Source organism: Lissotriton helveticus, chromosome 5_1, assembly GCF_964261635.1.
Source record: "Lissotriton helveticus chromosome 5_1, aLisHel1.1, whole genome shotgun sequence".
Classification (NCBI taxonomy): Eukaryota; Metazoa; Chordata; class Amphibia; order Caudata; family Salamandridae; genus Lissotriton; species Lissotriton helveticus.
The window spans coordinates 1,402,139,132-1,402,165,904 of record NC_136065.1 but is presented as its reverse complement, the minus strand read 5'-3'; the positions used below and the strand labels follow the sequence as shown (position 1 = coordinate 1,402,165,904).

Below are 26,773 nucleotides of genomic sequence, written 5' to 3'. Positions count from 1 at the left end.
GTGCAAGTTTCAAAGCAGGAAGCGAGGGTAGCGGCTACATATTTTTCCTGATCCAGCTTAACATTTTTTGCAAAGCTGTCTGCATTTCAGGCAGTCAGAGAGCGTAGACTTCCATAAGAGTGGGCGCAGTGTTGGCATGAAAGCCTGTCAAGTGGTATATACAAGACACAACACCTTTAACCAGTTCTGGATTTTTAAACCAAGAGCAAGGTGCGGGATGAGATTTGGTGTTTTACTAGTAGCAAACAAAAATCACTCCTGCTATTGGCTGAAAACCCAATCCTGGTGTTACAAGTCAAATGGCCATGAGACTGAAATATGCATGTAAAAGACTCTATTCAAGTCGCAGGTATGTACTTACCTCGTGGTCCTCCTCTGCGTGTTGTACAGGGTGGTCTGGAGCATGCTCCTGCGGGACCTTAACTGGGTCTCGAGAATCCTCCCCGCAGGCTCTCAGCAAACTACAGAACTGAGGAGCGCAAACTAATTTGGCCCTTCCCTTTTCTATAAAACTTCCGCGTCCGGAGAGGCGAGAAGCGCGAGGCTGTTGAAAAGTTTACTAGCAGCCCTTGCCGAACCACCCAGTATGTTTGAAGCGCAAGTTCTCATGAGCCCTATGAGCGCAGATGGCGGCCATCTTATAATGGTTGAAATTAGATGCATTCTAACTAAAGTAGTTAAAATAGTGATTTATTCAAACTGTGTACACATCTCTATTATCATTTAACAAAAATATTATTTTATTCTTTGCATATTTTGTATTTTATAAATTAATATAAAGTGAATGGGAAAATGTACGAGTGTATGACGGCGACAACAGTTGCAGAGATTTTGCAAAAAATTATTTACCTAAACTTATTACATTCGCAGTACAGTCACCAGGTAATAGAATTTCTACAAACGAGTGCGTCTTTGAAATGACTGCACCGTGGTATTAAAGGGCTTCGTTGTTTTCCCTTGATGCAGCCTGGCTCATTTAGTGCCGCTCCCTGTTAGGTCTTGTTATAGAGTTAGATTAAAGTTTTCTTGGCTCATCAACACCCCGAAAAAACACACACACACCCTCACTTAGTCTTTCACTTGGTTATTACCATTCGCCTATTGGTTCATTTGTCTCAACACTTTTCATTTCAGCATTGTTTGAAGAAAGTGTAATTCATATAGTTGTGTTAGTCCTTGTAGGTTAAAGTGCATGAGGTGTTCACTTCTTTCCAAAGTTCTGTAAATGACATGCCAACCCTCCCGATTCAGGCGTGAGACTACCGATTTGAGGGCTAATCTCCCGCCTCCCGATTCCTGCAAGCAAAAACCCGATTCCTCAAGGTTTTCAGCTGACAGGCCTTGGTATTGTGTAACGTGCTAATTCTTCCAGAAAAAGTCAGAGGGGCGATGCAGGGGCTAGGAGGGGTGAAAAACCAATTAAGCCTCATTAACAAGCGCATGGTCTTTTAAAGACCTGTGAAGTACTACGGGCAGCTGTGTGTGTGTGTGCTCTGTTTCAGGGGCGGGCTGGGGGGAGGGGGGGTGAATGCACTGCCAGCAACGTGCCAGGCCAGGCAGTGTTCAACACTTGCATCACCTTTTCTCTGCCTGCCATTGCGCTCCATGCTTCTGAAAGGTAAGAAAAAGAACGTGCATTTGCGTTTCAACTGTCCGATCCTGCAGCAGCACACTTCCAAAGCCCACACATGACATTAACCCGATTCAAGGCCCCATTCTCCGGATCTTTTAAAAAAAATCTCCCTCTTTGCTCTTCTGAAATGTTGGCATGCGTTTTAAAAATACCCTATCCAGTTATGATAATTTTGCGTGCATTTAACTTGGTCGAAGCACATAAACCTAAATAAATACTAACTGTGTATTGGTAAAATGCATGTGCATAACAGATGAAACAACTTTTGATGACGAAAGTTAATTTTGAGTTTCATGTTGTATGCGTTTTTTTTTAATTTGTTTTTTTATTTAATGCGATTTTATATAGCGCGAACATTACCCGAAGGTGTCAGAGCGCTTTACATAAGAACCAGTTGCGATACATAAGGACTAAGGATTACATGAGTTACATAAAAGATACAAACAAAAAAAAATTGCAAATGTACAAGTTGTAGAGTCACACAATGATGAGATACAAGCAGAATTTTTTTTGCAAATGTACAAGTTGTAAAGTCACTCAAGGAAGAGATACAAATGGATAAACTCTAAGAGTCACATAGGTGTGGTTAGAGTTATCTCTATATATACATATATATACAAATAGTAGATTTTCACAAGTCAAGACCCAAAAAAGCAGGAGAGCAGAGTTCCATTAAGTGGGGTTGAAGGGGGACGCAGTCACAGCACCAAGGGAGGGCAGTAGAATGTCTGCTGTTTCGCAAGATGGGGGACCAAGGACAAGAGCGACAACAGGAGACGGTCCCGAAATGGTGGGGCGCACACGTGTTTCCAGTCCAAAAGTTACGGGGTAAAATCCAACGAAAACCAGGGAGCCGAACCAACTAAGGAAGAACAAGAAGGGGAAAGGAGCCAGACAGACAAAAGGGGGGCAGGCGGTCTCCGAAGCACAGCTGTGCCGTCCATGTGCACAGGTTCCCGGCAGCGGTGGCAACAGTGTTCAATACATTCTCCCAGGTTGTAGGGAGATCGACACAGGCTCCAGAGCAGCAATCTAGAGAACGGGACGCCACAGAGTCCCAGCTAGAGGGAGCGCCTCACTGGCAGGGATGGAAACAGACAGGCTCAGAAAATCCCGGAGAGCAGCGCTGCAGTTCCCACCCCCGCCAAAGCCTCCAGCGAGGCAGGCGGGCCAGCGGTAGCGAAAAGCAGCGGCCGTAGAATCAGGAGGGTCAGGAGGAGAGAGCCCCAGCCCGGCTCATTCGCGGCCATCCAGAGAAAGCACAGAGGCATCGGCAATGTCGCGACAGGACCCGCCGAACGCCCGTCACCAGAGGAACCCAGAAAGAGGCGGGGGAGATGAGAGGGGAGCGGTGCCCGGCTGGGCAGGCGTCTGCCGTTTAATATATGCATTTATTGATATGTGACAATTATACTAAGCATATCACACAGATGCTAGTCTCTTAGTCCGTAAGTACAAGTATTTTTGAAACTGCAGAGGTTCAGCCAACACGTGTTTCAGCCTATGATGGCTAGAAAGTGAAAGAGCGCCATGTTGTTTGGAAAATTGTAGGGGTGCACCATAACCGTTTGTAGTCAGCACCCGCACATTTAGAGGACCCTACTAATGTTTGGTTTGAGAATTGTAGGACTATTCGAGAGTATTGCAATATATAGAATTATGCTAATGTCATTCATTGATTAATGTAGTGCTTAGTAGAGAGAATAATGCCTTAAAATGCATTGATTTCGAGAATTTGTCAAAATGGGTATTGAATTTAAAGAACTTCCTTCACACTTCCATGCAGACTAAAGAGACCCGTCGACCTGTGGTTCCCTTGGAGTGGTAAGGTGAAAATTTAGGTGGGAATCCCAGCGTCATCATAAGCTTAGGGCTTTTTCAATAATGAAAAGGAAAACCGTTCAAAAAAGGAAAACACAGTGAACAACAAAGCCAGTGCTTGTCTCAAGGATTACTTGAACCTGTCTCTTTTATCACTATTCCAGACACGTCTTCCAAACGTGATTTTTCACCAAGACTCAGTCACCAAGACAGAGGGCATGGCAATGCTCCTGATGTGGTGGGGCAGTAGCAGCTCCAACTTGGTGAGACACAGAATGCACCACATCAGCTGCTCCCTTATAGTATTCAGGAATTACAAATTTCCTAGCTTTCGTAACGGAAAGTTTCAGTTCTATTAAGGACACAGAGTCAATGATTAGGCTTTTTTTTCCCTCTTTTTTTCAACAGCAGTCATCTTAAAAATAAACAAACGGTGGAGTGGACAGCGATGTGGTGAGACGTGCTCCGGAGGAGCTCCCGCTGCCCCACCGCTTACATAGGCCATTATTTTGGAGCTGGGGCTCTTACCTGCCATCTGGGAGGTGCCGGTGCCCTGCTGATACCTGGGCTGCGAGCGACGAAGTGCCCAGGCCTCTGAGAAGCGACAGCGGTCGCCAGACGGAGACGGTGGAGCGGCCCGAACAGTGCGGCCGCAATCTTGAGCCCTGTGCCCCGAGGCTCCATCTAGTGCGTGGGAGACGAGTGGCTGGCCCGCCGGGCACTGTGTACGATCCCGGAGGTGTATGCCCGGTGTGGAGATCCTACGGCGGAAAAAACGAGATGAGCTAGCCCTCCACACGGTACTGTGGCTGCCTGGCTGGGGCTGTCCGGAGGCTTCGGACGGAGACCGCCATTTTCTCCCGCCTCCAGTTCGCACTGACCCCTGACTGCTGTGGCGATTTGAGAGGACCACGGCCCTTCGCGGGTAATGTGCCCGGGGCTACTCGTGGAGGTGGGGCTCCTGCTTGAGCACCTACTAGGTTTTTGCCGACATTCGCCCTGAGAGACGGTGCGGAGCGGCGACTGGAGCCGAGGCTGCGGGTGATTCGGCCTGAGACTCTCCCCTGTCGGCCTAGGGTGGAGCGACTGGCCGACCGGTTTCCCCCCCCCCTCTCTGCTGGACGTGGTAGCGCAGAGGCGGTGATAGTGGGTCAGACCCGGGCGACACATCTGCGCAGTGACTCCTCTGACCTGGATCTGAGAGGCCGGCTGGCGAGGGAGCCGAAGGAGCCGTGGTCCGCCATTTTGCGAGCCAGGTGCGGGCCTGGCAGCAGAGGCCCGGGTGCTTGGGGGCCCCTGTGGAGGGAGAGGGGCTCTCCTCTGTGCAGCGGAGTAGATCGGAGGTGGCGTTGGAGTGTGGGGCTGCGAACTGCCTGTAGCGGAGCCGATGAGGGAGCCGGCGTGGTGCCTGGCGATTTGGGCCCTTGCCGGCAGTGACCCGGTCCCAGGGCCTGGCGAGTTCTTGGCGGCCGCCACCTGTCCATCTACGGTCTCCTGTTGAGGTCCTCTCCTGAGCAGCGGATGCTTTTGTGGTGACTGGGCAGTTGGGGTCCTGCCAGTAGGGTGTTACAAGGCCTGTGGTGCGTACGGCTCTCTGGGCCCCTGCCCGGTGGTGAAGAGGCCTGGACCCCTGCTGCGCCGCTGGCCGCCATTCGAGAAGGCGTCGATCCTCAAGGTGAGCGGCGCGGACCCAGCGAGCGGGATGGCGGCGGAAGTGCGGTCCGCCATCTGTCTTTGAAACTTTGAACTTGTGGGTCTGCCCTGTTACCCTGGTGGCTGAGAGCATCTCCCTCCAGGGGGAGCGGGAGTTGCGGTCCACCATTTTGCGAGCCTGAGACCCCGTGGTGCGAGCCTGGGCGCTTGCGGGCTCCTGTGGTGAAGACGGCGCTCCTCCCTGCAATGTGGTGAAGTCCAGAGGCAGCTCTAGTGTGCGGAACGGAGAGCCGACTGCAGCGGAGCCGGTGAGAGAACAGTCCTGTTATCTTGTGGTCTGGGCCTTTGCCAGTGGTGGCCCGGACTCGGGCCTGGTGAATCTAGTGTGGCAGTTACCCAGCAATCTACAGGTGCCTGTGAGGCCTGCAGAGTGTGAGGCTCCCTGGGGCCCTGATCGGTGGTGGAGGGGCCTGGAGCGGCGAGCGACAGCTGCGGAGAGGTCTGGACCCTCGGGGCGCCATTAACTCTGGGCGCGATCTGGGATGGTGTCAACCAACAAGGTGAGCAGTGCGGACCCAGGGTGGAGCTGAGTGGAGGTGGACAGCGCAGCCCGCCTTCTTTCTCTGAGACTGTGGGATTGCCCCGTGAGCCCGGTGGCTTGGAGCGCGTACCTTGGGGTGGAGTGGATCTAGACTGTATCCCACCCACCGCTTGCAGACTCCTGGCCCTATAGGTGGGTGGCTGGTCAGTGGGGTGCCTGGAGCGCTTGCCAGTGGGGCGCCTGGAGACATAGCGGCAGGGCCTCTGATATAGACATAGGTGGGAGATGACCACTGCCTGGACGCCCTTGTAAGGGATATTGCTGGTGACTTTTTCTTCTGGAGTGGTAATTGGCCGGACCCCCTCCTCTGATCTTGCACCCCCTGGACCCTGGGGAGCGGCACTGGGGACTGTGTGTTGTAGGCTTGTGCATTGCGGGTTGAGGGGAGGATTTATTGGGCTGGTGTGTAATAGGGGGCGTGGGTGCGGTTGCAGACCCTTGCTTAAACCTTTCAATAGCCCTCTGTGCCCTCCTCTGACCTCTGCGACGCAGTGGGGACCAATTGTGTTTCTTGGCTGAGAGCGGCTGAATCTAGCACTGACAGGCTCCAATAAAGGGAACAAAGCTGAGTCGTCTGCAGCCCACAAGGACATCACTGTCGTGGCAATGTGGGGGAAGACGGGGGCGACGGCTGCCGGGGAAGGCTCATCGCGGACTGCTGAGGAGTCCCCGACGGTCACTCAGGCATTCATGTCCACCTTCATGTTGGAATTGAAAATGGAGATAGGATCGCTGCGGACTGAAGTGCACACGTGCGTGAAGGAACTGCGGAGGGAGGTCACGGAACTCGGGGACCGTGTTGACGGGCTGTAGCGGACGATGGATGTGCGTACGGAGGACCAGGAACACCTATGGCAGCGCCTGGCGGCACTCGAGGAACAGAATATTGAGCTCCAAGTAAAGCAGAAGGATTTAGAGAACAGAAGCCGTCGCAACAACCTCCGAATCCGGGGAATTCCTCTTAGAGAAGAGGGGGAGGACATCATGGGATACGTGACGCAGCTCCTTCATGAAATCTGGGGGGACGAGAACGCTTCACCACCGGCTTTGGATCGGGCGCACCGCGTGACCGGCCCGGCAGGCCGATCAGGACTTCTGCCAGACATCCTGACGTGGGTCCATTTCTTTACCGAAAAAGAGGCGATCTGGAAAGCTGCGCGGGACAAACCGGACCTCCGCTACAAAGGCCACAGCATTCAGATTTTTCAAGACTTAGCGCCCAACACCCTGAAGAGGAGACGGGCATTCTGGCCGGTAACCGAAAAATTGCGCAATATGGGCATCGCATACCAATGGGGTCACCCGTTTGCACTCATATTCCAGTGGGAATCCAAGCGTAGAGTCATACGGACATATACGGAAGTGGTGCAACTCATCCGACTGTCGACAACCCCGCCGGCGAGCCCAACTCCGTCGCATAGGCGGGAAAGGAAAGCGGCCGCGCCATCATGGACTACAGTGCGCCGGCAACGTCGTACACCGTCTGATGCTGAATGATCACCTTCACAGGCCAAGCAGGACATCATAGCCCATATTCGATCCCTCGAGGGGGATAAAGGAGGCCGCGACGGGCGCTCCCCGACTTCCTGATCTACGGAACATTGCACTCCCCCCCTTCTTTTCTTGAAATAGGGGGCCCCACAACTAGGATCAACGGCTCCTCTCACGTCACCCTGGCTCCTGATGTGCAGGGTAGAGTGGTTGCGGGAGCTCCTTGTGCATTGACTTTCTAAGACCGTCACAACCCCTCTTAGTCTGTCCCTCAGGGAGTTACATCCCAGAGCACGTCCAAACCTGCGGGTGTAGGATGCTCTGTAACGGGGACAGTGTAACGAGGCCCTGTTGGCCGCAGTTGTTGTTTACCGATGAGTGGCCCTTCTGGCTGCTCCTTCTCTCTCTTCTCTTTTCCTACTTTTCTTGTTTCCTGCTATTTTCTACTCTCCCTCTTCTTTCCTTCCCGGAGGGTGCGGGGCGGGGGCGTCGGTTGAGGGCTTGAGTGAGATTGAGCGACTGAGTGAGTGTGGTGCAAATGGGGTATGCGAGGTGTGTGTTGCGAGAGTGTGGCTGGTTAGCGACAAGATCCTGATATGGCAGTAAACACACCTAGCCCTTTGAAGATCCTGACGCTTAACGTGAAGGGCCTTAACTCGCCAACAAACGTAAGCAGGTATGGCACTATCTTCTTCGGCAGCATCCTGACATCATATTTCTCCAAGAGACGCACCTTTTACAGGCTGACACTGCGCGCATGGCACACCCTAGCTATCCGCTATCCGCTTCAGTTTTGGGCTGCAGCTGACACCAAGACAGCGGGAGTGGCGATCTTGTGCAGGGCTGGCATCAGGCGGGGAGACGACAGGCCCTTCCGGGGTGGTGACGGACGCTTTCTTCGAGTGGGTGTAGAAATTGGGCATCGTCGCATCACGTTGTGCAATGTATATGCCCCTAATCAAGCGCAGGACCGCTACCTTTGAGACCTTCTAGAGGGGCAGGTGCCACAGGACGGCTCGTCGCTCATTGTGGGGGGGGACTTTAACTTGGTATGGAACCCGGTGATGGACCGGAGTGAGAACTCCTCCAGTGGTGCGGGGGCAATGTTGGCGGCTCTGCGCAAGCAGTTGGCAGACTTCGGGCTGTTTGATGCCTGGCGTTACTCCGGATAAGAGGGAGTACTCGTACTACTCGCATGTTCACCGATCCTACTCTCGCACAGATTATTTATTTGCTTCTAGTGATCTCCTCCGCGACACTCTAGGGGTCGATATGTCTGACATCTCTCTTTCTGACCACGCCCACGTTAAATTACTGCTGGAGGACCCGGCTGCATGCCCTGCCCGGGAACGGAGATGGTGCCTCCCGCCGAGTATTCTTCGGGACGCGGCGGATGTTGAGGACATTAGGGGGGCCATTGTCTCTTATTTTGAGAATAATGATCTTCCTGAAACGCCCTTCCCGGTGGTCTGGGACGCCTTCAAGGCTACCATGCTGGGGCATATCACCTCCCTTTCCATTGCACGGGCCTGGGAAGCTTGATTCCGGTCCAGGGAAGACATGGCTTGGCAGTTCGGGCTGGACTGTTCCCATGAGGCACAGGGTCAGACTGATTTGCATATGGCCATGTCTGAACTGGGGTGGCGGAGTGAGCTAAAGAACGTTGATGGATTAAACCCAGATCAGTTGACTGGGGGTGAGTGTTTGTATTGTCAACGCTCCATCCATCACCACCTTTGGTTTTTCTTTGTTCGCCCTAAGTTGGCAGGGTATGCTCAGACGTGAGTCCCTTGCTCACTTTGCCAGTGGAGTCAAGCAAGCCCGGCTGAAGACGGCTGTAATGCCAGAAACCGGTCCTGGGAAGCTTGATTCCGGTCCAGGGAAGACATGGCTTGGCAGTTCGGGCTGGACTGTTCCCATGAGGCACAGGGTCAGACTGATTTGCATATGGCCATGTCTGAACTGGGGTGGCGGAGTGAGCTAAAGAACGGTGATGGATTAAACCCAGATCAGTTGACTGGGGGTGAGTGTTTGTATTGTCAACGCTCCGTCCATCACCACATTTGGTTTTTCTTTGTTCGCCCTAAGTTGGCAGGGTATGCTCAGACGTGAGTCCCTTGCTCACTTTGCCACTGGAGTCAAGCAAGCCCGGCTGAAGACGGCTGTAATGCCAGAAACCGGTCCTGGGAAGCTTGATTCCGGTCCAGGGAAGACATGGCTTGGCAGTTCGGGCTGGACTGTTCCCATGAGGCACAGGGTCAGACTGATTTGCATATGGCCATGTCTGAACTGGGGTGGCGGAGTGAGCTAAAGAACGGTGATGGATTAAACCCAGATCAGTTGACTGGGGGTGAGTGTTTGTATTGTCCACGCTCCGTCCATCACCACCTTTGGTTTTTCTTTGTTCGCCCTAAGTTGGCAGGGTATGCTCAGACGTAAGTCCCTTGCTCACTTTGCCACTGGAGTCAAGCAAGCCCGGCTGAAGACGGCTGTAATGCCAGAAACCGGTCCTGGGAAGCTTGATTCCGGTCCAGGGAAGACATGGCTTGGCAGTTCGGGCTGGACTGTTCCCATGAGGCACAGGGTCAGACTGATTTGCATATGGCCATGTCTGAACTGGGGTGGCGGAGTGAGCTAAAGAACGGTGATGGATTAAACCCAGATCAGTTGACTGGGGGTGAGTGTTTGTATTGTCAACGCTCCGTCCATCACCACCTTTGGTTTTTCTTTGCTTGAAAGCAGGGACAGTTACATCTGAGGCTGAGCTGGAGTCCATCTGCTCCTGGTGGGGTTTCTATTATTGGATCTACTTTATTCTATTTTATCTACATGACCTGAATCTTATCTTCAATAAACCTATTCTGTTTCATATACTGGACTTAAAGATTTCAATTTGTTACACCGACCTATACAGTTTAATAGTGCTGTCGGACCAGGAACTTGAGAGGAGAGCCGCAGCTTCTCTTGAAACTCCCAGGACCGTCCATCTATCCCAGTAATCTGCCATGCCATCAGCAGGAGGGAGTCATTCATGTTCAGAGGGTGAAGACTGTCTGCAGGATCACTCAGGAGATGAGGGAGCGGGCAAAGACGGATTGGAGAATCCCAAGAAAGTTCCATCAGAACTGGAAACCAAGATTGGGCTCTCCAAATCAGGGTGATCACTAACAGCTCCGCCTTCTGGCGCTGGACCTGCGTTGTGAGCGGCATGATCATGGTAAAGGGGGGAAAGGCGTAGCCCTGTTCCGACTCCCAATTCTGAAGAAACGCATCCGTGACCGTCACCCCCGGGTCCGGTCTCCAACTGAAGTACCAGGGAAGCTGTTGGTCCTGAAGGGATGCAAAAAGGTTGATTGAGAACGATCTCTACAGATCCTGTAGGGCCTGAAACATCAGAGGAAAAAGGTTCCATAGGCTAGAGTCCCAGAGATGGCATGACTGCCAATCTGCTACCTGGTTGGACACTCCCAGAAGATGCTTCGCTGTCACTGAGATCTGGTGTGACAGACAATACTCCCAGAACTCCTTGCTAAGTCCACTAGGGCTTTGGAGCGAGTGCCGTTCAGGTGATTTATGTAACGGACTGCCGCCACAATGTCCATTTTCAGGAGTACGCAGGATTGAGCCCGGTCCTTGGTCCAGCAATGAATTGCAAAGGACCCTGCCATCAACTTGAGGCAGTTGATGTGCAATGCTCGCGTGCTCCTCTGTGGACCACCCTCCGCAGTGGTGAACTCTCCACATCGCGCCCCCAACTGGAACCGCTGGCGTCTGACTAGAACATCAGGCCCGGAAGGGCTCCGAAGATGACGCCTCCATGGGAGAGAGCCACCTAGTTAGCTCCTCTTTCGCCTCCTCGGAAAGAGGGACCTCTTGGGTGTATGGCATAAATGAGAATCTTTTAGTCTCTGGAGGGCCCGAAAATGCAGAGGGCCCAGAGAAATGGCCTGAATGGAGGTCAAGAGCAACCCCACCCCCCTGGCAATGCTGCGCAGAGATGTCTGAGGTCTCCGTAGGATCTGTCGGATCTCATGGCAGATCTTCACCATTTTTCTGGACGGGAGGCTCAAGGTCACCTCCACAGAATTTATCACAAACCCCAGGAACGTGATTGATTGCGTGGGAAGAAGGCAAGGCTGCGCCTGATTGATAAGGAATCCCAAAGATTGGAGGAGGTATATTGCCGATCGCAACTGCTGGGATAGATTCTGGGGACATTGGGCCATGAAAAGCATATCATCCAGATATATGATTATCCTGATCCCTTGCGACCTCAACCTCTCCACTACCGGGTGCAGGATCTTGGTGAAGCACCACAGCGCGGATGACAGGCCAAAAGGAAGAGAGGTGAACTCGAAAGGTTGGCCTTGCTACTGGAACTGGAGGAAACAACAGGTGAGGCGGAAAAATAGGCACCGTCAGGTAAGCATCTTTGAGGTCTATGTGGACCATCAAATTGATATGGCGCAGAAGGTCGCGGAGTAGGTGGATGCCCTCCATCTTGAAAGGAGGTACACCAACCACTCGTTGAACTCCCTGAGATTTATAACAGGCCGCTGACCTCCGTCCTGTTTCTGAACCAGGAACAGATTGCTTAGGAAACCCCTGGGATGAGGGGAAGAACGGCGGATCGCCCGTTTGTCCAGAAGGTCATGAATTTCCTGCTGAACCAAGGCCCCCTCCTTGCCAGAGAACCCAATCAGGAACGGGGGAGAGACTTGGACCAGGGAGCAGTAGAACTCCACATGGAAACCTTCCACCGAATGCAACACCCAGGCGTCTGTCATAAGGGAACGCCAATTGTCTAGAAACAGTGCCAGCCGGCCACCCAAAGCTCAACAAGAGATAAAACCAGAACTTACCGTGAGCTGGGAGAGCCCCGACACCCTGGGCTCCGTTGTGCTGGCCTCTGAGCCGGTAGCGGCCCCTGGTGGGGTAGAAACCTCCGAAGCGGGAGGAGTCCTGCCACTGTCCTCTCTGCGACTGCTGTCTTCTGCCGGAGGGTGTCTGCAATGAGTGTCCAGCCGAGCGCCCCCTACCACGTCCGGCTCCGCCGAAAACCCAAGTGTTGAAAATAGGCTTGAGCGTGGACAGGGCCTTGTCCAGTGAGGTGAAGATGGAGAAAAACTTGCGGAACTCCTACCCAAAAGGGTCTCCAAAGAGACCCCCTTGGGCCACCTGACCTGCTTTGGAAGTGGCTATATCGTCCAGCTTCGGGGCCAGTTTGATAAGCAGCGATCTACGGCTCTCAGTGGAGAAGGCGCAGTTCGCGTTACCGAGAAAAATAATGGTCGCTGAGCCCAACTAGACAAGACCTCTGGGGGAATGACGGCTCCCAATGCCTTGGCGTCCTCAGCCATGTCAAATATTTTTACCAAGCTTGTCTTGGCATGCCCATCAGGACCTGTCAATGCCTTTTTTGGGGTCCTTGATAACCGTGGTAAGGAACATTGCTATCCTGGCGTCTATTTCGGAAGTAAGGGCTACCTTACCTTCGAGGGACGGCCGAGGACAGTCCGCCCTGAGGCGGGAGCAGACCTCCTAGTTCAGAGGCTTCCGCAGCCGACTCGCCACGTATTTAGCTACTTTTTCAAAAGGGGCCCATTCTGATGATCTGGGATGGAGGAGCCCCTCTGGCTCCAAAAGATCCGCTTGAGGATCCACGACTGCCTCATAGGCCTGCTAGTGAACCTGCGCCTGCTATGGCCGGGCTCACCGTTCGAACCACCCTGAGAGTCATCTGAGGGCTTTACTGATGCCACTGCTACCCCCCTCTGGGGGAGGGACCTCCTGAGGGGCTGAGGCCAGAGGCGTAGGCGGCAACTTGGTGTCCAAGAACACCTGCTTTAACCAGGCAAACGCATCCAAATGTACCCATTCTGGATGAGGGCGCTTGCGCAGTTTCTCAGAGTGGAGTGCAGTGACCTGCTCTGGGGGTTGAGTGTCCAAGGACCCTGAAAGTTCTTCCCTCGCGGGGAGGGGTTCAAGACACTTCTGCGCCAGATCCAATAATTTCCTCTCCAGAGGGGCCACCGCCTCTGAGACAACCTGACTATGGAGGCGTCCACTGCATCACAAAAAATCATCTGTGATGGGGAAATACTGAGCCTCCTCGTAATAGTCGTCAAATTCCTCTTGACCAACGCGGTCCTGAAGAAATGGAGGATGAGGGGTGAGTATCAGGTAAGTAAGGTGGACACCCACCAGGTCAGAGGGCTAATTATAATGGGTGGGAGCACCCGGGTTAAGGGACCCTGAGTGGGGAGTGTGTAATGACAATAAGGGTGGGAAGGGGGTTGGGGCCACCCACTGAGGCACAACAGTAATAGGCTGTCAGTAATAGGCTGAGCTGACAGGAGACACTGCTCCACAGAGAATGCTAAACACCCTTATATTCACATGGGCAGAGAAAGGCAGAACTATGCCTGGGTTAGACTCTAAGAACAGGCTATACAAACCTGCTGATTGTACCCCACGAGGGGTGTTCACACACCAGGCAGCTGGGGAGCCTAACAGACGTGGACGAAGGCATTCTGTAAAAAGCCTGAAACTGACGCGACCTCCATCCTGCGCCAGCCAAACAAAGAGCATTGGAAACCTGACGAAGAGGAGCACGCCCTCTGGCGGCGGCGGAGCGCCACACCGGCAATGAAATTGACGAATGCTGCCACATAGGAGCAGAAAAACTGTTCCCGCGGCTGCGGAAGAAGCAGAACCTTAAAAATACCAAGAAAACAGCACAGCAGTACAAAAGGTGCCACAATAGCACGGCCTCATACAATCCCCCAAAACCCTTGAGGAAGTGAAGCACTTAACTGGCACCGAGGCTACAGCAGCGAAGAAAGTAGAAGCGCTGCAGGACTCGTTGTCAGTTATGGAGCCAAGAGACGCCTGATTGGCTAAAGACTCTATGTTGGAATGTGTTGCTTTTCTGAAGACTCATGGGATATGTAGTCTACAGTATTGTTCTGTTTATATTTAAGATGGCTGCTGTTGAAATAAACGACGAAAGAAAAGCGTAATCCTCGCCTCCGTGTCCTGACATAGAATTATATCATCTGTAGTGCTCACAAGCACGTTTGCAGGCACTGCTGGCAGTCTCATTGCTTGACCCAGTGTTAAGAAGGCAAAGTCCACTCAGGTAGGGATACATATGATTCTTTATTTAAAAATAATGTATACAAGGAAGGAGCTGCACAGGTCCCTTGCTCAGCAACCCATGGATCTACTGTCCTCGCCAACTGCCACACACAGAATCCTACCTTCCATTCCATTCCACATCACCAACATTCCACCCATTCCACCCATGCCAAGTATGTGTCCAAGATACCTTCCGCCCAATAATACAACTCAACAAAAGTACAAAACATGCTTTAAAAGGAAAAATATTAATACAAAAATTACAACACATAAACTATTTATCCTACGATCAATTGACCCAGAAGGACCACCTATGGTACTAACCCAGCATATAGCCATCAAAATTATTTTGTAGTTTCTTCACACACGTACGCCGATGCACCTCTAGCGCTTGTCTTCCCTGACTACCTCCTCACACTACTTCCTCACCACTCTCCTTTACATTCTCTCTTTTCTCACACACAATCACAACCTCTTGATCTATCAGACCCATACCATCTCCCATCATGTAACCACATCCATCACCATCCTCACCACTAATAGACACACAATCAGATTTTCTCATATTATAAGGATTTACATGTATATTCTTCCATCCTCAAATTCGAGTTCAGTTCCTAAAACCTTGAGAACTCTTAAAGGTTCTGACCAATGTGACGCAGCCTTCTCCACTAACCTATTTTTTTCACCCATCCCTACTGTACTACCTTTTTTTTGGGCCTCCCCATATGAACATTCTGTCTACATTTGGGCTGTTCCTGGAACAATTGCACATTCCTCCTTATTTGTAGATCCATTTGTCTTCAAGACTCCGCCTCATTCTTTTTTTAACCACCACAGAACCAACTTGATAGATGTTTTCCTCCCTCTTAACAACTCAAAAGGTGCACGCTGCCTGTCACAGAATGGGGAGAATCATTACTCTCTAGGTTTGCACAAGGCACCAACACTGTAAAGTAAACAAAAGATGGGGTAAATTATCTGCTGCCAAAGGGAAAAATTATCTTGAAGGTCAAAATGAAGGGGTGTGTTTACTCACTTATTCAAGATCATATGTTTAGAGGGTTAATGTAGGTTGACAGAGGACATACTTAATATTTACAGTTATTTGTTATTTAAACAAGAATGTGCAAGGCACCCGCACTTAAAAGAAAGCAGACAGGGATAACTTATCCACAGTTAAGGTGAAAAAGGCTAAATAAGGAGAAAATATTGGGTTGTCTAGTGGTTTATTCAAGAAGGTATGCTTTTAGGAGCAATACCGGTCAATAACGGACATTCCTCTATATTTAACTCATGTTGTACCATTACTCACAAATTAATTTTAATAGCAGGATAAACTGCATAGATTAAAACAAAAATCCATTCCAGATGCTAGAGCAAATGGTTTTTAGAATCGCAAATTTGTATTTTAACCCCTTCCATGCTCATGACGAGCTCAGCTCGTCATGACCACACCCGTTTTTATTGCTGTCCAGCACAGGAGAAGAATAGCACCAGCAGCGATGGTGTTAAATAAATGTATTAGTATGGTTTGATTGGTATGCAGTGGTTTTAACTAACTATGCAAATACAATTTACTTTGAAAACATGGGGAGTAATCCTGTAAGACAAAAACATGTCCTTAAGAGACTTCTTCCATTACAAACCAGATTGTAAGGCCAATTGAACTGCTCTTTTTATAACCCTGTTAAAGCGTTCTACCTGACAATTCCCCTCTGGGTGGTACAAGGATACTCTCACATGTTCAATTCTAGAACTCTTTAAAAATGATTCCATCTTCTCTGACATAAATCGCACCCCGTTGGATACCAGCACCTCCGGAATACCTTCCCTTGAAAAAACGTCCTCAAGAAATTCAACTACAACGTCAGTCGTAACATTGCTTACCATGCCCAGATCTGGCCATCTTGAATAAAAATCAATAAGTACTATGGCATATGTTTATCTGGAAGACAAAGTTGAGAAAGGCCCCATAAAGTCTATGGCTACCTTACACCATGGTCCATATGGCAGCTCCACCGTTATTAAAGGTAAACACAAAGGTGTAACAACCTTATCACTTGCTTTGCATGCCTTACAGTTCCTTACCCAACGGTCAGCCATGGCATCAAATCCTGGCCACCAAAAATTCTCTTTTATTTTTCTCCTCCTGCTTGACATTCCTCCATGTACCTCATGACCTATTTTGATAATACTACCATGCACTCCACACGTGGGTACGATCTTGTCTCCTCGCAACACAATATTATTGCATATTGATAGCTCAACTTTTACCTTCCAAAATGCACTATATTCTCCTCGTAATTGGAAATCCCAGGCCAACCTCCAAATAAATACTCTTTTATTGCCTTTTATTGCCTTTAGAATCCACGCCACTTCAGATAACTCCTGCCCATACACGTCTCCTTTACTCAACACAACATCCTCATACGTAAAAGCTACCTCACGTTCATTCTCATTTGCTACAATTACATTCCCATCAACCAACGGCAATTATGTTAATCCAAAACCACTGATGGCACGTACACAACTGAGTAAAAAAACATTTGCAGTTTCGAGGCTTGCGAGCCTCAGAGGAAGATTCCCCCCGCCCACCCAGGATTTAAAATGTTTATCAGTGGCAGAAATGCTGCGAAGACTCATTAACAAAAGGGGCAAAGCATCAGGCCACTTCAGAGGTCTTGATGCACACACCTTGGTCAGCCTGGACTTCAACGTTCTGTTCACCTGCTCAATAATGCCTGAAGCCTCACACCGATAACTGCAATGTAGTCTTTGCTCTACTTGTAATGCTGTATGCAACATTTTCAGGACCTCATTGAGAAGGCAGGAAACTAAATCTGGGGATCAGTTCCCTTGCACCAACTTAGCTAATGTGAGTCTATCATTTCTCCTGGTTGGGTATGCTTCAACTGAACACGGGAAGATATACACAATCACCAGGACATATCTCAGCCTGTTGCACACAGGCATCTTGATGAAGTCCACTTGCATCCTGTTGAATAGTCCTCCTGATCTTCATATATGGTTTAATGTTACTGTGGTTCTTTTCCCTACATTCAACTGCTGGCACACAACACATCTGTGACATAATCCTTCAGCTATCAGTCGGAATTAGGGGTTAAACCAGTTTTGTCGAAACAATCTGACCATGGCATCCTTCCCAGTGTGTGCAGGAGCATGAAAATGTCTAGCCATTGGGGACAGCAAACTGTCTGGTAATACAGATCTTCCATCTGCCAAAACCCAAATATCATCCATGTCATGCTCTTTTTTAACGCAACCTGCTCTGACCCAAACCTGCTGTTCTGCCTTTGGTACTTCCTCCTGCAACATTTTTACTTCTTCTCAAGTATCAGCTGTTGTTACCAAAGGCTTGTAATTGGTCTCATCTTCAGATTTATTTACATATTCTCCATTAAATGTTCGGAAACCATGAGCACAATATTGCGCAACCTCATCAGCATATTGGTTGCCAACTGTTACATAGCCGTATCCGCTTCTGTGGGCTTGACACTTTACAACAGCAATTTTGGTAGGCAACTACAATGCCTCATGAGATGTTCTCCATTATGGAATAGGGGATCCTGATGACATCATGAATCTCCTCTGTGACAATAACTAACCAAAGTTATAAATGCCACCACAGCCATACTAAATGTCAGTACAAATCGCCACTCTCAGCTGTTCAGAAACACAGCAAGCTCTGGTAAGAATGATCAATTCAGCCACTTGTTCAGAGCACAACCCCCCAAGCCAGGATGCTTCCACTACCCCTTTGACTGTACAGACTGCATAAGCAGCTTTCAGAGATCCCTTGGCAGGACCCACTGACAAACAGTTTTAAATTGTACTCTGCCAGTGGCTCATCTTCTATATATGGTTTTGGCTTAGTGCATAGTTCTGTGACTTCAAGACAGGCATGCTCTACTTCCCCATCATCATCATTTTCATGTAAAGGTAACAGTATAGCAGGATGCAGAGAAGCACACGTTTTTAGGGTAATATTTTCTGCGGCCAGTATAACTTTTTCATATTTCGTCAATTGACTGCTTGTAAAGTGTTGAGTGCGTGTACACGCCAACAAGATTTCCACAGAATGCAGAACTAAAACAGTAAGAGGATGTCCTATAACAATACTTTCACACCTTTCAATGCTGACTCCTACTACAGCTTTGAGGCATCCAAGCAGTCCTGCGGCTACAGGATCAAGAGCAGCAGAAAAATAAGCCACAGGTCTCCCTGCATTTCCATGCATCTGTGTAATCACTGAAAGAGCACAGCCCTCTCTCTTACTGATCAAAAGTGTAAAAGCTTTGTTATAATCAGGAAATTCCAGTGGTGGGCACAACAGAAACTTTCTCTAAGCACTAGGAGGGAAATTGTTATCCCATGGTACCGGATCGAACACATCCTTGTGTGTCAGCATCTGTGAAGGCTTGGCCCCTAGGGAAAAGTTGGGTCTCCACTGTCAACAGCAGCCCACCATTCCCCAAAACATCCTGACTTCTCTTTGAGTGGTTAGCATATTAATTTTCAGACTCACCAAGATTCTTTCTTGTGACACCTTCCTCACTCCCCTATCAATGTGGTGTCTGGGAAAAAGAACATCTCTTTGCCAATACTGCAACTTACTTCGGGAAACTTTATATCCATTCTCAGCCAAGTGGTTTAGCAGAGCAACAGTGTCTAATCTACAAGCTTCCTGGTTATCTGATGTAACTAACAGATCATTGATATACTGGACTAAAACCGAGGTAAAGAGCATTATTTGGGACTCAAGATTTTTTTTAAGGACCTGATTAAAGATTAAGGGCCTCTGTATATCCCTGTGTGACTCAGTACCATGCTAAAACCCGGTTCTGGAACCACACGGCAATAAGGTAATGGCTGTCTGTTAGACCTGTCATCCCTAGGGTGGTCTTCCCCTACATTTGTTTGCACTCTTTGCCTACCACTGGACCCCATATGTTGGACTTAGGACTCTGGGCCCCTTATAACTGCTAAACAGTGCTGAGGTGCAGGTGCTCTCCCTTAAAAGCATGGTGACACTAGTGTATCAGCCATAGGCCCTGCTACTGCAGTGAGGCTTACCCTTCATTTGAATGCTGGTAGTCTGCACGGTCTGGGACTTTTTGCAACTGTAGCCTTTTGTCCCTGTTGACAGACAGGTAGGAAAGAAAGAGAACACCCCAGAGCCTCCTGGATATTTCCAGAGATTTCCAACCCCCTAGATTCTTCCAGAAAGTGCCGCCCCTCCCGGTCACCTGACTTTAGGGTATAATAGGGAGGGTTCCGGCCACAAATCTCTGTTTCACTGCTGGACCAGGAAGAATCTCTGCTGGAGTAAGGACTGCTGCTGCCAGGAGGATTGCCACTTGTGAGGAGGCTGACTGCTCCCAGGACCTGCTGCCCCGCCTTGCTGAGCTGCCCTACTGCCTGTTGATCCTGCCCTGCCAGGGAGACTGAAGAAACATCTCCAGAGTGTCTCCACAGCACACTGACTGGCCCCTTACTAGTGGGGAATTACCAGGATATGAAGGCCCTAAAGACTGCCTCTACAACAAAGCCCTGAGAACTGCGACTGTCCCAGGGGCTTCAGGATCGTCACCACCGCTGGCGCGGATGATATATCATCCAACTTGCCTGGAATCACAGCCGCGGGCCAGAGTCAAGATGCTGCTGAAATTACCCCTGAAGTCACCGCCGCCGGCCTGGACTGAGTGCATTAGTTAAATTACACCTTGGGCGCTGAGAGCGGGTGTCTGCACTCCACGGAGGATTGGACTTAACAAGAAACTGCCACCCTGAGGAATTGTCCCTGAGTGAAAGCGCCTCAGAGGCGCTTTTAAAAATCTCCGGGAATCACCACCGCTGGCCCGGGAGCCTCAGGAACTCTGTCCGCATCACTGCTGACGTGGATAAGGGGCAGCCCTGGGATTGATGCTGCAGCGGGGGTTGTCTGGCAACGAGGGGCTCGTCACCACGAGGAAGCCGTGCCCTGTAACGGGAACGCAAGGGACCCAACCGCGATCCAGAGAGCAGCTGCTACACCTGGGGTTGCCCTGCACGGACTGCGGGACCGGAGGATCCTTATGCAGGAACTAGGTAACTCCCTGAACGGGGCGCTCGCATTGCCAAGGGAGGGGCTGCTGAGGGACTGTCTGCTGGAACGCTGCCTACCGGGGACCATCTCTTTTAATTGTGGGCTGGCCCAGTTGAACTCGCTCTGCACGGACTGGCAAGTTATCGAATTAATCGCGTGCCCGCTCCCGGTAACCCTCACCTACCGTGGTTCAATCTTTCTGGCAATAGCAGGACTGGGAGCATCGTCTTATCTCTGTACTGGTCCTATTTCCCCTGTACCTCTTGGGCCCCCAAATAGATCAAAACGCACCTTTGGGAACCGACTCTGCTTGGGGGGCACTCCAGAGAGTGGACCTGCGGGAACCTAGTTACTCTACCTCGTATGGGGAGGGGAAACATCACGTTAGGAACTGCTTACCCGGAATGCAAAGTTCTGCTCTGCCGAAGTGGTGCAAACCCATAAAGACTATGAACAGGGCCTAAGCCACCGCACTGGGGGGGGGGAACGGTCTGCTTGAGAGGGTCTCCCTCTGAAGGATGAACGGTGCTAATAATAGGGGCTGGCTGATTCTGCCATAAGTGACTGAGAAACTGTTTTAACCCTAATGTCTTCCAGCTAACGGACAGCCCCTGCTGGAATATCTGTAACAGCCATCCCAGTGGATACTTGACTGAAACCTTTTGTTATCTATATGAGGAGCCTTACTATTTTCTTTTGGATCTTGCATAATTTTTGGATAAAGATACCTCTGGTTTTATATAAAATTGGTGTAGTGTCCTTTTGTGAGTGCTTTTACTGTGTTACTATTGGGAGTGTGTTACACAGATACTTTACACATTGCCTCCTGCGTTTAGCCTACCTGCTTTGCGCCAAGCTACCCTGTCGGAAGCAGTGGTCCCTACTTGCACTACGGTGCATACCCCTGCCAACTAGAGACCCTGGTTCTAACATTTGTGGCAGCGGTGGGATTAGGACTTGTGGTTGTGTAACACCACGCAGTGACTCAGTGTACACCACAACCCTACAACTGTCTACCCTTTCCAATTGGCATTTTTATTTTCAAAGTCTCCCTGAGTGGCTGCTCTTTTTTAAAGTCCTTTTTGCCAAGTCCCATTGGTTTTCTCTATAAATGTCTGAGGTCCTACCTAGCAAGAAGGAATTTGAGCTGGCCAACCTGGAAGCTTACACTGTGGCGCAGCTCAAGGAATTCTGCGAGGACTATGGGGTGCCCTTAAGCGAAGCACTAAGAGGGCAGAGCTTCAGAAAGCCTTGAGAGCATGGGTAACGGCCCACCCAGAAGGAGAAGGGGATGGGCAGGGATCAGAGCATGACGCCACAGGAGATCTGGACCTACTGCCTACAGATAATAGCAACAATTTATTACTAGGGCCAGGAATACGCTCCAGGGCAGGCAGTAGTGCCTAAGCAAGGAGCCTGTTCTCAGAGGAATTGGCGGACAGGAGGGAGGAGAGACAGCTTAAGTTAGAGCTTGCCAGGTTAGAGAAGGAGCGTGAAGAAAATAGGCTGGCCATGGAGGAAAGGAAACTGGCCCATGAGCTCAGCCTGAAGGAGCTGAAGATCAAAGCCCTATAAATGGAGGCTAACGGCGACACAAAAAGGTGGCAGCGTACCTCCTAAAGCTTCACTTGAGTCCAGGTTCTATATGCCTAAAGATGTTGTGGCCAGTTTTAATGTGGGGGATGATATTGACAAGTGGTTAGCAGCCTATGAGGTATCTTTAAGATCCCATGGGGTCCCCGAGAGTTATTGGGGGGGGGGGTAGCCTATACAGGCACATGCCTCTGGTGGGGAGGGACACACTCCTTACATTAGACAAGGCAGACCAGACCAACTATCCTGTTATGAGGGAAGCATTAGTCAAAAAGTTTGGTCTTACTCCTGAAAAGTATAGGCAGAAGTTTAGGAATAGCCACAAACTTCCCACACAGAACTAGGAAGATTTCCTGGATTGCTAGTAAAGCATTGGAGGGTTGGGTGAGGGGCAGCGAGGTAACTGATTATGAAGGGCTGTATAATCTGTTCTTGAGAGAGCACCTTCTAGAGAAATGTTTTCCAGAGCTGCGCCAACACCTGGTTGACCGCAAGTTGACTGATCCTAGGGAGCTTGCGGAGGAGGCAGGCACCTGGGCCAGTACCAAGTTGTCCAACACGGATCTGGGGGGACCCCCAAAAGGGTGGACAGGGTTTCCACCAGAAGAAAGAGGGAAGAGATAAAAAGAAGGAGTTCTCCAAAGGCCTCCAAAACAGATGGCAGGGGAGAGGGTTTGGATCCCAGCCCCAATCTGGCCACCAGGAGCCCACCTATCCTGACAAAGGTCAGTAGCCCAAAACTGTCCGGTGCTATGAGTGTGGTGAAAGTGGACACGATAAGAGGGATCCCCAGTGTTGGAAGAGAGCACCACCTCCCACGGAAGGCAAAAACCCCGGGGTGGCTAGTGTTGCCCTGGGGGAGGAGCTGTCCCTAGATAATCGGGGTAAGTGGGAGGGTTGACCTTAGTATCCCTGGGAGACAGTGAGATGGTCCCAAAGACCCATGTGCCCTCAAATACCACCAAGTATAGGCAGTGGGTCACCATCAATGGCCAGGGGGTGGAGGCTCTGAGGGACACAGGTGCCAGCATGACTATGGTAAGGAGTCAGCTGGTGTCCCCAGAGCAAGTGGTGCCCAATGCATTCCACCCAGTTGTGATGGCTGACAACAGGGAGGGCCAGTATCCGGTGGCTCAGGTTCCCCTTGAGTGGGGAGGGGTTTCAGGCCTTCTGAGAGTAGCTGTAAGCCCTGCCATGCCCGTCGACTGACTACTGAGGAATGATCTGGAGCATACTGCCTGGAGGGAGGTAGATCTCAAAGCACATAGGGAGATGCTGGGGGAGGGAGTCTACCAGGGCTGGAGCCTGGAAGAATGGCCCAGCCAGCTGCTAACAAGGGAAATGCCAGAGGGTATGGGGAACCCGCCCCGGAGAGCACATCCCGTGAGATGGATGGGGCACCCGGTGAGGTCGCACCGGAGTCCACTGAGGGTGACGTTGCTCCCTTGGGAGACTTGCCGACCCCTGCAGAGTGGCAGGCGGAAGGAGGGCCTACCCGGGAGGAGTTTTGTTGGGCACAGAAGGAGTGCCCCACCCTTGAGGGCATGCGGTGTCAGGCCGAAGCCCAGGCAGCAGGAAGCGTCTCTGGAAACTACCACATTTACTGGGAGGACGGCCTCCTTTACAGGCTCCTGTGCATGTGTCAGAGCGACTATCTCTGTCCGTCTTCAAATAACACAGGAGCAGAATGTTGCCAAATTCCCAATGCCCCTGTCAGTATGTCTCTGTGAGATTTTTCTGACTCTCAGCAGGTAAGTACCAATGGGGGAAAGGGGATTGGGAGAAAGAGAAGAGACAGCCCTGGACATCTGCGTTGTCATCTTATTTAAATGCAAGCTGTAACAATTAACATTCAATACCTTTTCTGTTACTTAAAACATTTAAACTTACTGTATTTCTTAAAAAAGGTTAGCTTGTCTTACCAGGATGTATCTAGGGCCAAACCTCTCTTCAATCTTCTCAGTTGTGTGTAGTGTTTCAACTGATATGCTCTAGCTCTTGCTAATGCTCTTCCACTCTCTTTACAGGTGCCAATGAAGGTAGTCTAAGTGGTCTTGGAATTAGAATCATAATGTAAGTGCTTCGTGAACTTCGTATTTATGTTAGCTAAGATAAATATTTTGCTAGAAACTTACTGAGTTCTAGGGCCTGAACGCTGCGTATCGTTCTTCTTTTAGTAATTGTAAGGAATAGTTTGGTAATGTTAATAATCTTTATTAATTTTTTAGCTTATTTCTATGTGTTTTCTAATATTTTCCTGACAATTCCTATGAGTAAATTTTAGTCAGATTAGCGCGAGGAAAATGTACGCGCTCGTTCTAACTATCGGATACATCTCTATTTAATTCTATGAAATTGCTTTGAACACTATTTATCTACTGAATGTGCATGTGCATCAAAAACACTAATTGCTCTGAAGGGATTAGGAACTCCTACCTCCCCCTTCATTGTCTGAGATGAGATTTTGAAAATGAACTAATCTTGTGCCCATGCAACGTTGGGCAAAATCCTGAACTGCGGGGACCTCAATGTCAGTCTAGTGAATGTGAGAGTTAGGATGTCTGCCTGAGGTTATGAAAAAAGGGGAGTACCTGGTGGATACATTCGGAGCATTATTATGGGCATACTCAGCAGACCATAAATAGTCAGGCCAATCACCTTACTCGTCTAGTAAGTAGAGCCGAAGGTACTGTTCCAGTTCTCGATTAGTGCGTTCGGTTTGTCTATCCGTCTCTGGATGGAAGTTAGCGGAATATCGATGGTCAATGCCTAAACTTTTAATGTAGGCTTTCCAGAATCGAGATACGAATTGGGAACCTCTGTCAGTAATTAACACCTTAGGAATGCCATGAAGGCGGGTTACGTGTTGGTTTAAAAGCTGAGGCAATTGTTGTGATGTAGGTGCGCCTTTAATTGGTACAAAATGTGCCATTTTACTAAAAGTGTCAACACAAACTAGGATGGTGTTAAAACCATGAGAGGATGGTAGGTCTGCAATTAAGTCTAAAGACACAGTGTACCAGGGGTATGGAGGAGTTGGTAGAGGCTGTGTCACATTTCACCCTGGGCCCGATAGCTACATGAAGGGTGAATGAGGAATGAATGATCACAACTACATTGCCCAGAATGCTGAGGAATTAGTGTCTCCTCTTTCTTTCCTTTCCCTGTCTTACTTAAGCTCTTCCTTAATTGCTCTCACATGCTTGTCACCTGATATCGGAGTTTCTGATCCTGGCTCATTTGCCTACACGCTGAGACTCTGTTTCACGCCTCGAGGAATTAACCTTCTGTCCGCCCTCCCCAGCAGTAATCCCCATTCCTGATAGTGCAATGTTGCGCTGGACCTTGTAAGGAGACGCCCTTCCCGATCGCGCCCTGCCGCGCTGGGATCATTTCTACCCTTCACGCTAAAACGCTACCTTGATGACTGAGTAAGCGCGAGGAAGCACTTTAATTTGTTATTCAATCCCTTTCGCACTTGGAGCGTGACATCTGTCTCTATAGCGCATGTATGCGTTTCTCAAGGAAATTCCGGGAGAACCCCATGTTTAAAGCAAGAGCATGGCAGCGCTGTTCTTTATTTAAGTCCTTCACGCTGTGAGTGATCTCGTGCAATAACAGCGCATGAATGCGCTGTATGGAGAAATAATACAGACGTGGTTTCTGTGATTAAAATCAGAGCTGTTGAGAGGTGTAGTGTAGTTCCTATATTCCCAATAGGCTCTGCGCATTGGAATAATATAAACAGCAGTGTAGACGTAGGACTGAGGTCGACTAGGTCTCTAGTGATTATATTAGACTTAAGGTTTGCCAGCTAGCTCAGAGGTCACTAGAAACTTTCTCGAATAAACAAGGAGGAGTTTAACTTCCCTGGATAGACAAGAAGGGATTAGCTTCTGACAACCATAAAACATGACAACTTTGCTCCCTCAGAATAAGAGTGTATCTCTAGAGTCGTGTGAAAACAATAGACAGCTATTTCACTCAGTCAAGTGTGCATACTTAGTTTCACCAGAGTGCAGAGAAAAGAGAGACGGGCGTTTTCAATAAAAGGTGTTATTTATTGAGCAGTCTTCTTTCTCATGCAAGAGAAATGAATTGCCACAATTGCAATACTTAGAGTAAAGTAAAGTGCGTACAGTAAAAGGAGTACTATGAAATAATACTGTTAAAGCATTGATATGGTTTCTTAGCCATATGTTACTTTAAAATAGGTAAAATATATACATACATATATACATTGACTAACATACTCAACTGGTGCTTCTAAATACGCCTACCCCGGTGTACCTGACCTAAGCCTAATACGTGGGAAGGAGTAAGTAAGTAGCAGTTTAAGTTAAGTTGGTTTTGCCAAGGAATCTGAATCAAGAATTCTCTTTAAGGGTTTAGTCAGCTCCGTACCTGGGTAATAGAAAGCAGGAGGTCTGGTATCTCTCTCTCAGGACTCGATATCCCAGTAACCCGCGAGGGTATCTGGAAACACCGGAGCTGGATTTCTCGGCAGGAGAAAAGACAGCGTCTCTCTCAGTGAGTCAAAGGGGAGGGGCGGCGTCCGTGGGCTCTCGCATCAGCTGGGCTTTCGGGCAAGTAGATAGCCGCTCTGCTCTAAAAACCACCGTGTGTTTGCTTAAGGCAACGTTGGTATATTTATACCTGAAAGGTGCCGGGTTTGACGTAAGGTTGGACATAAGACGTCAATAAAGATATCACTAAGAACTGACCGTTCTTA

General features: G+C 49.7%; 1 protein-coding gene across 6 annotated transcripts in view; it reads right to left on the bottom strand.

Annotated features, from left to right (window-relative positions):
• Positions 1-26,773, bottom strand: part of NRAS (NRAS proto-oncogene, GTPase) — a 539,256-nt gene that overhangs the window by 152,233 nt on the left and 360,250 nt on the right. The window contains exon 1 of one of the 6 annotated variants that reach the window (XM_078644380.1): positions 13,658-13,963. The exons of 4 other annotated variants lie outside the window; for them this stretch is intronic. In XM_078644380.1, the coding sequence (XP_078500506.1) occupies positions 13,658-13,790 (133 nt within the window). In that variant the 5' untranslated portion in view covers positions 13,791-13,963. Of the gene's footprint in view, positions 1-361; positions 590-13,657; positions 13,964-26,773 lie in introns of those variants that run through there. One more of the 6 variants, XM_078644384.1, reaches the window with a different exon arrangement.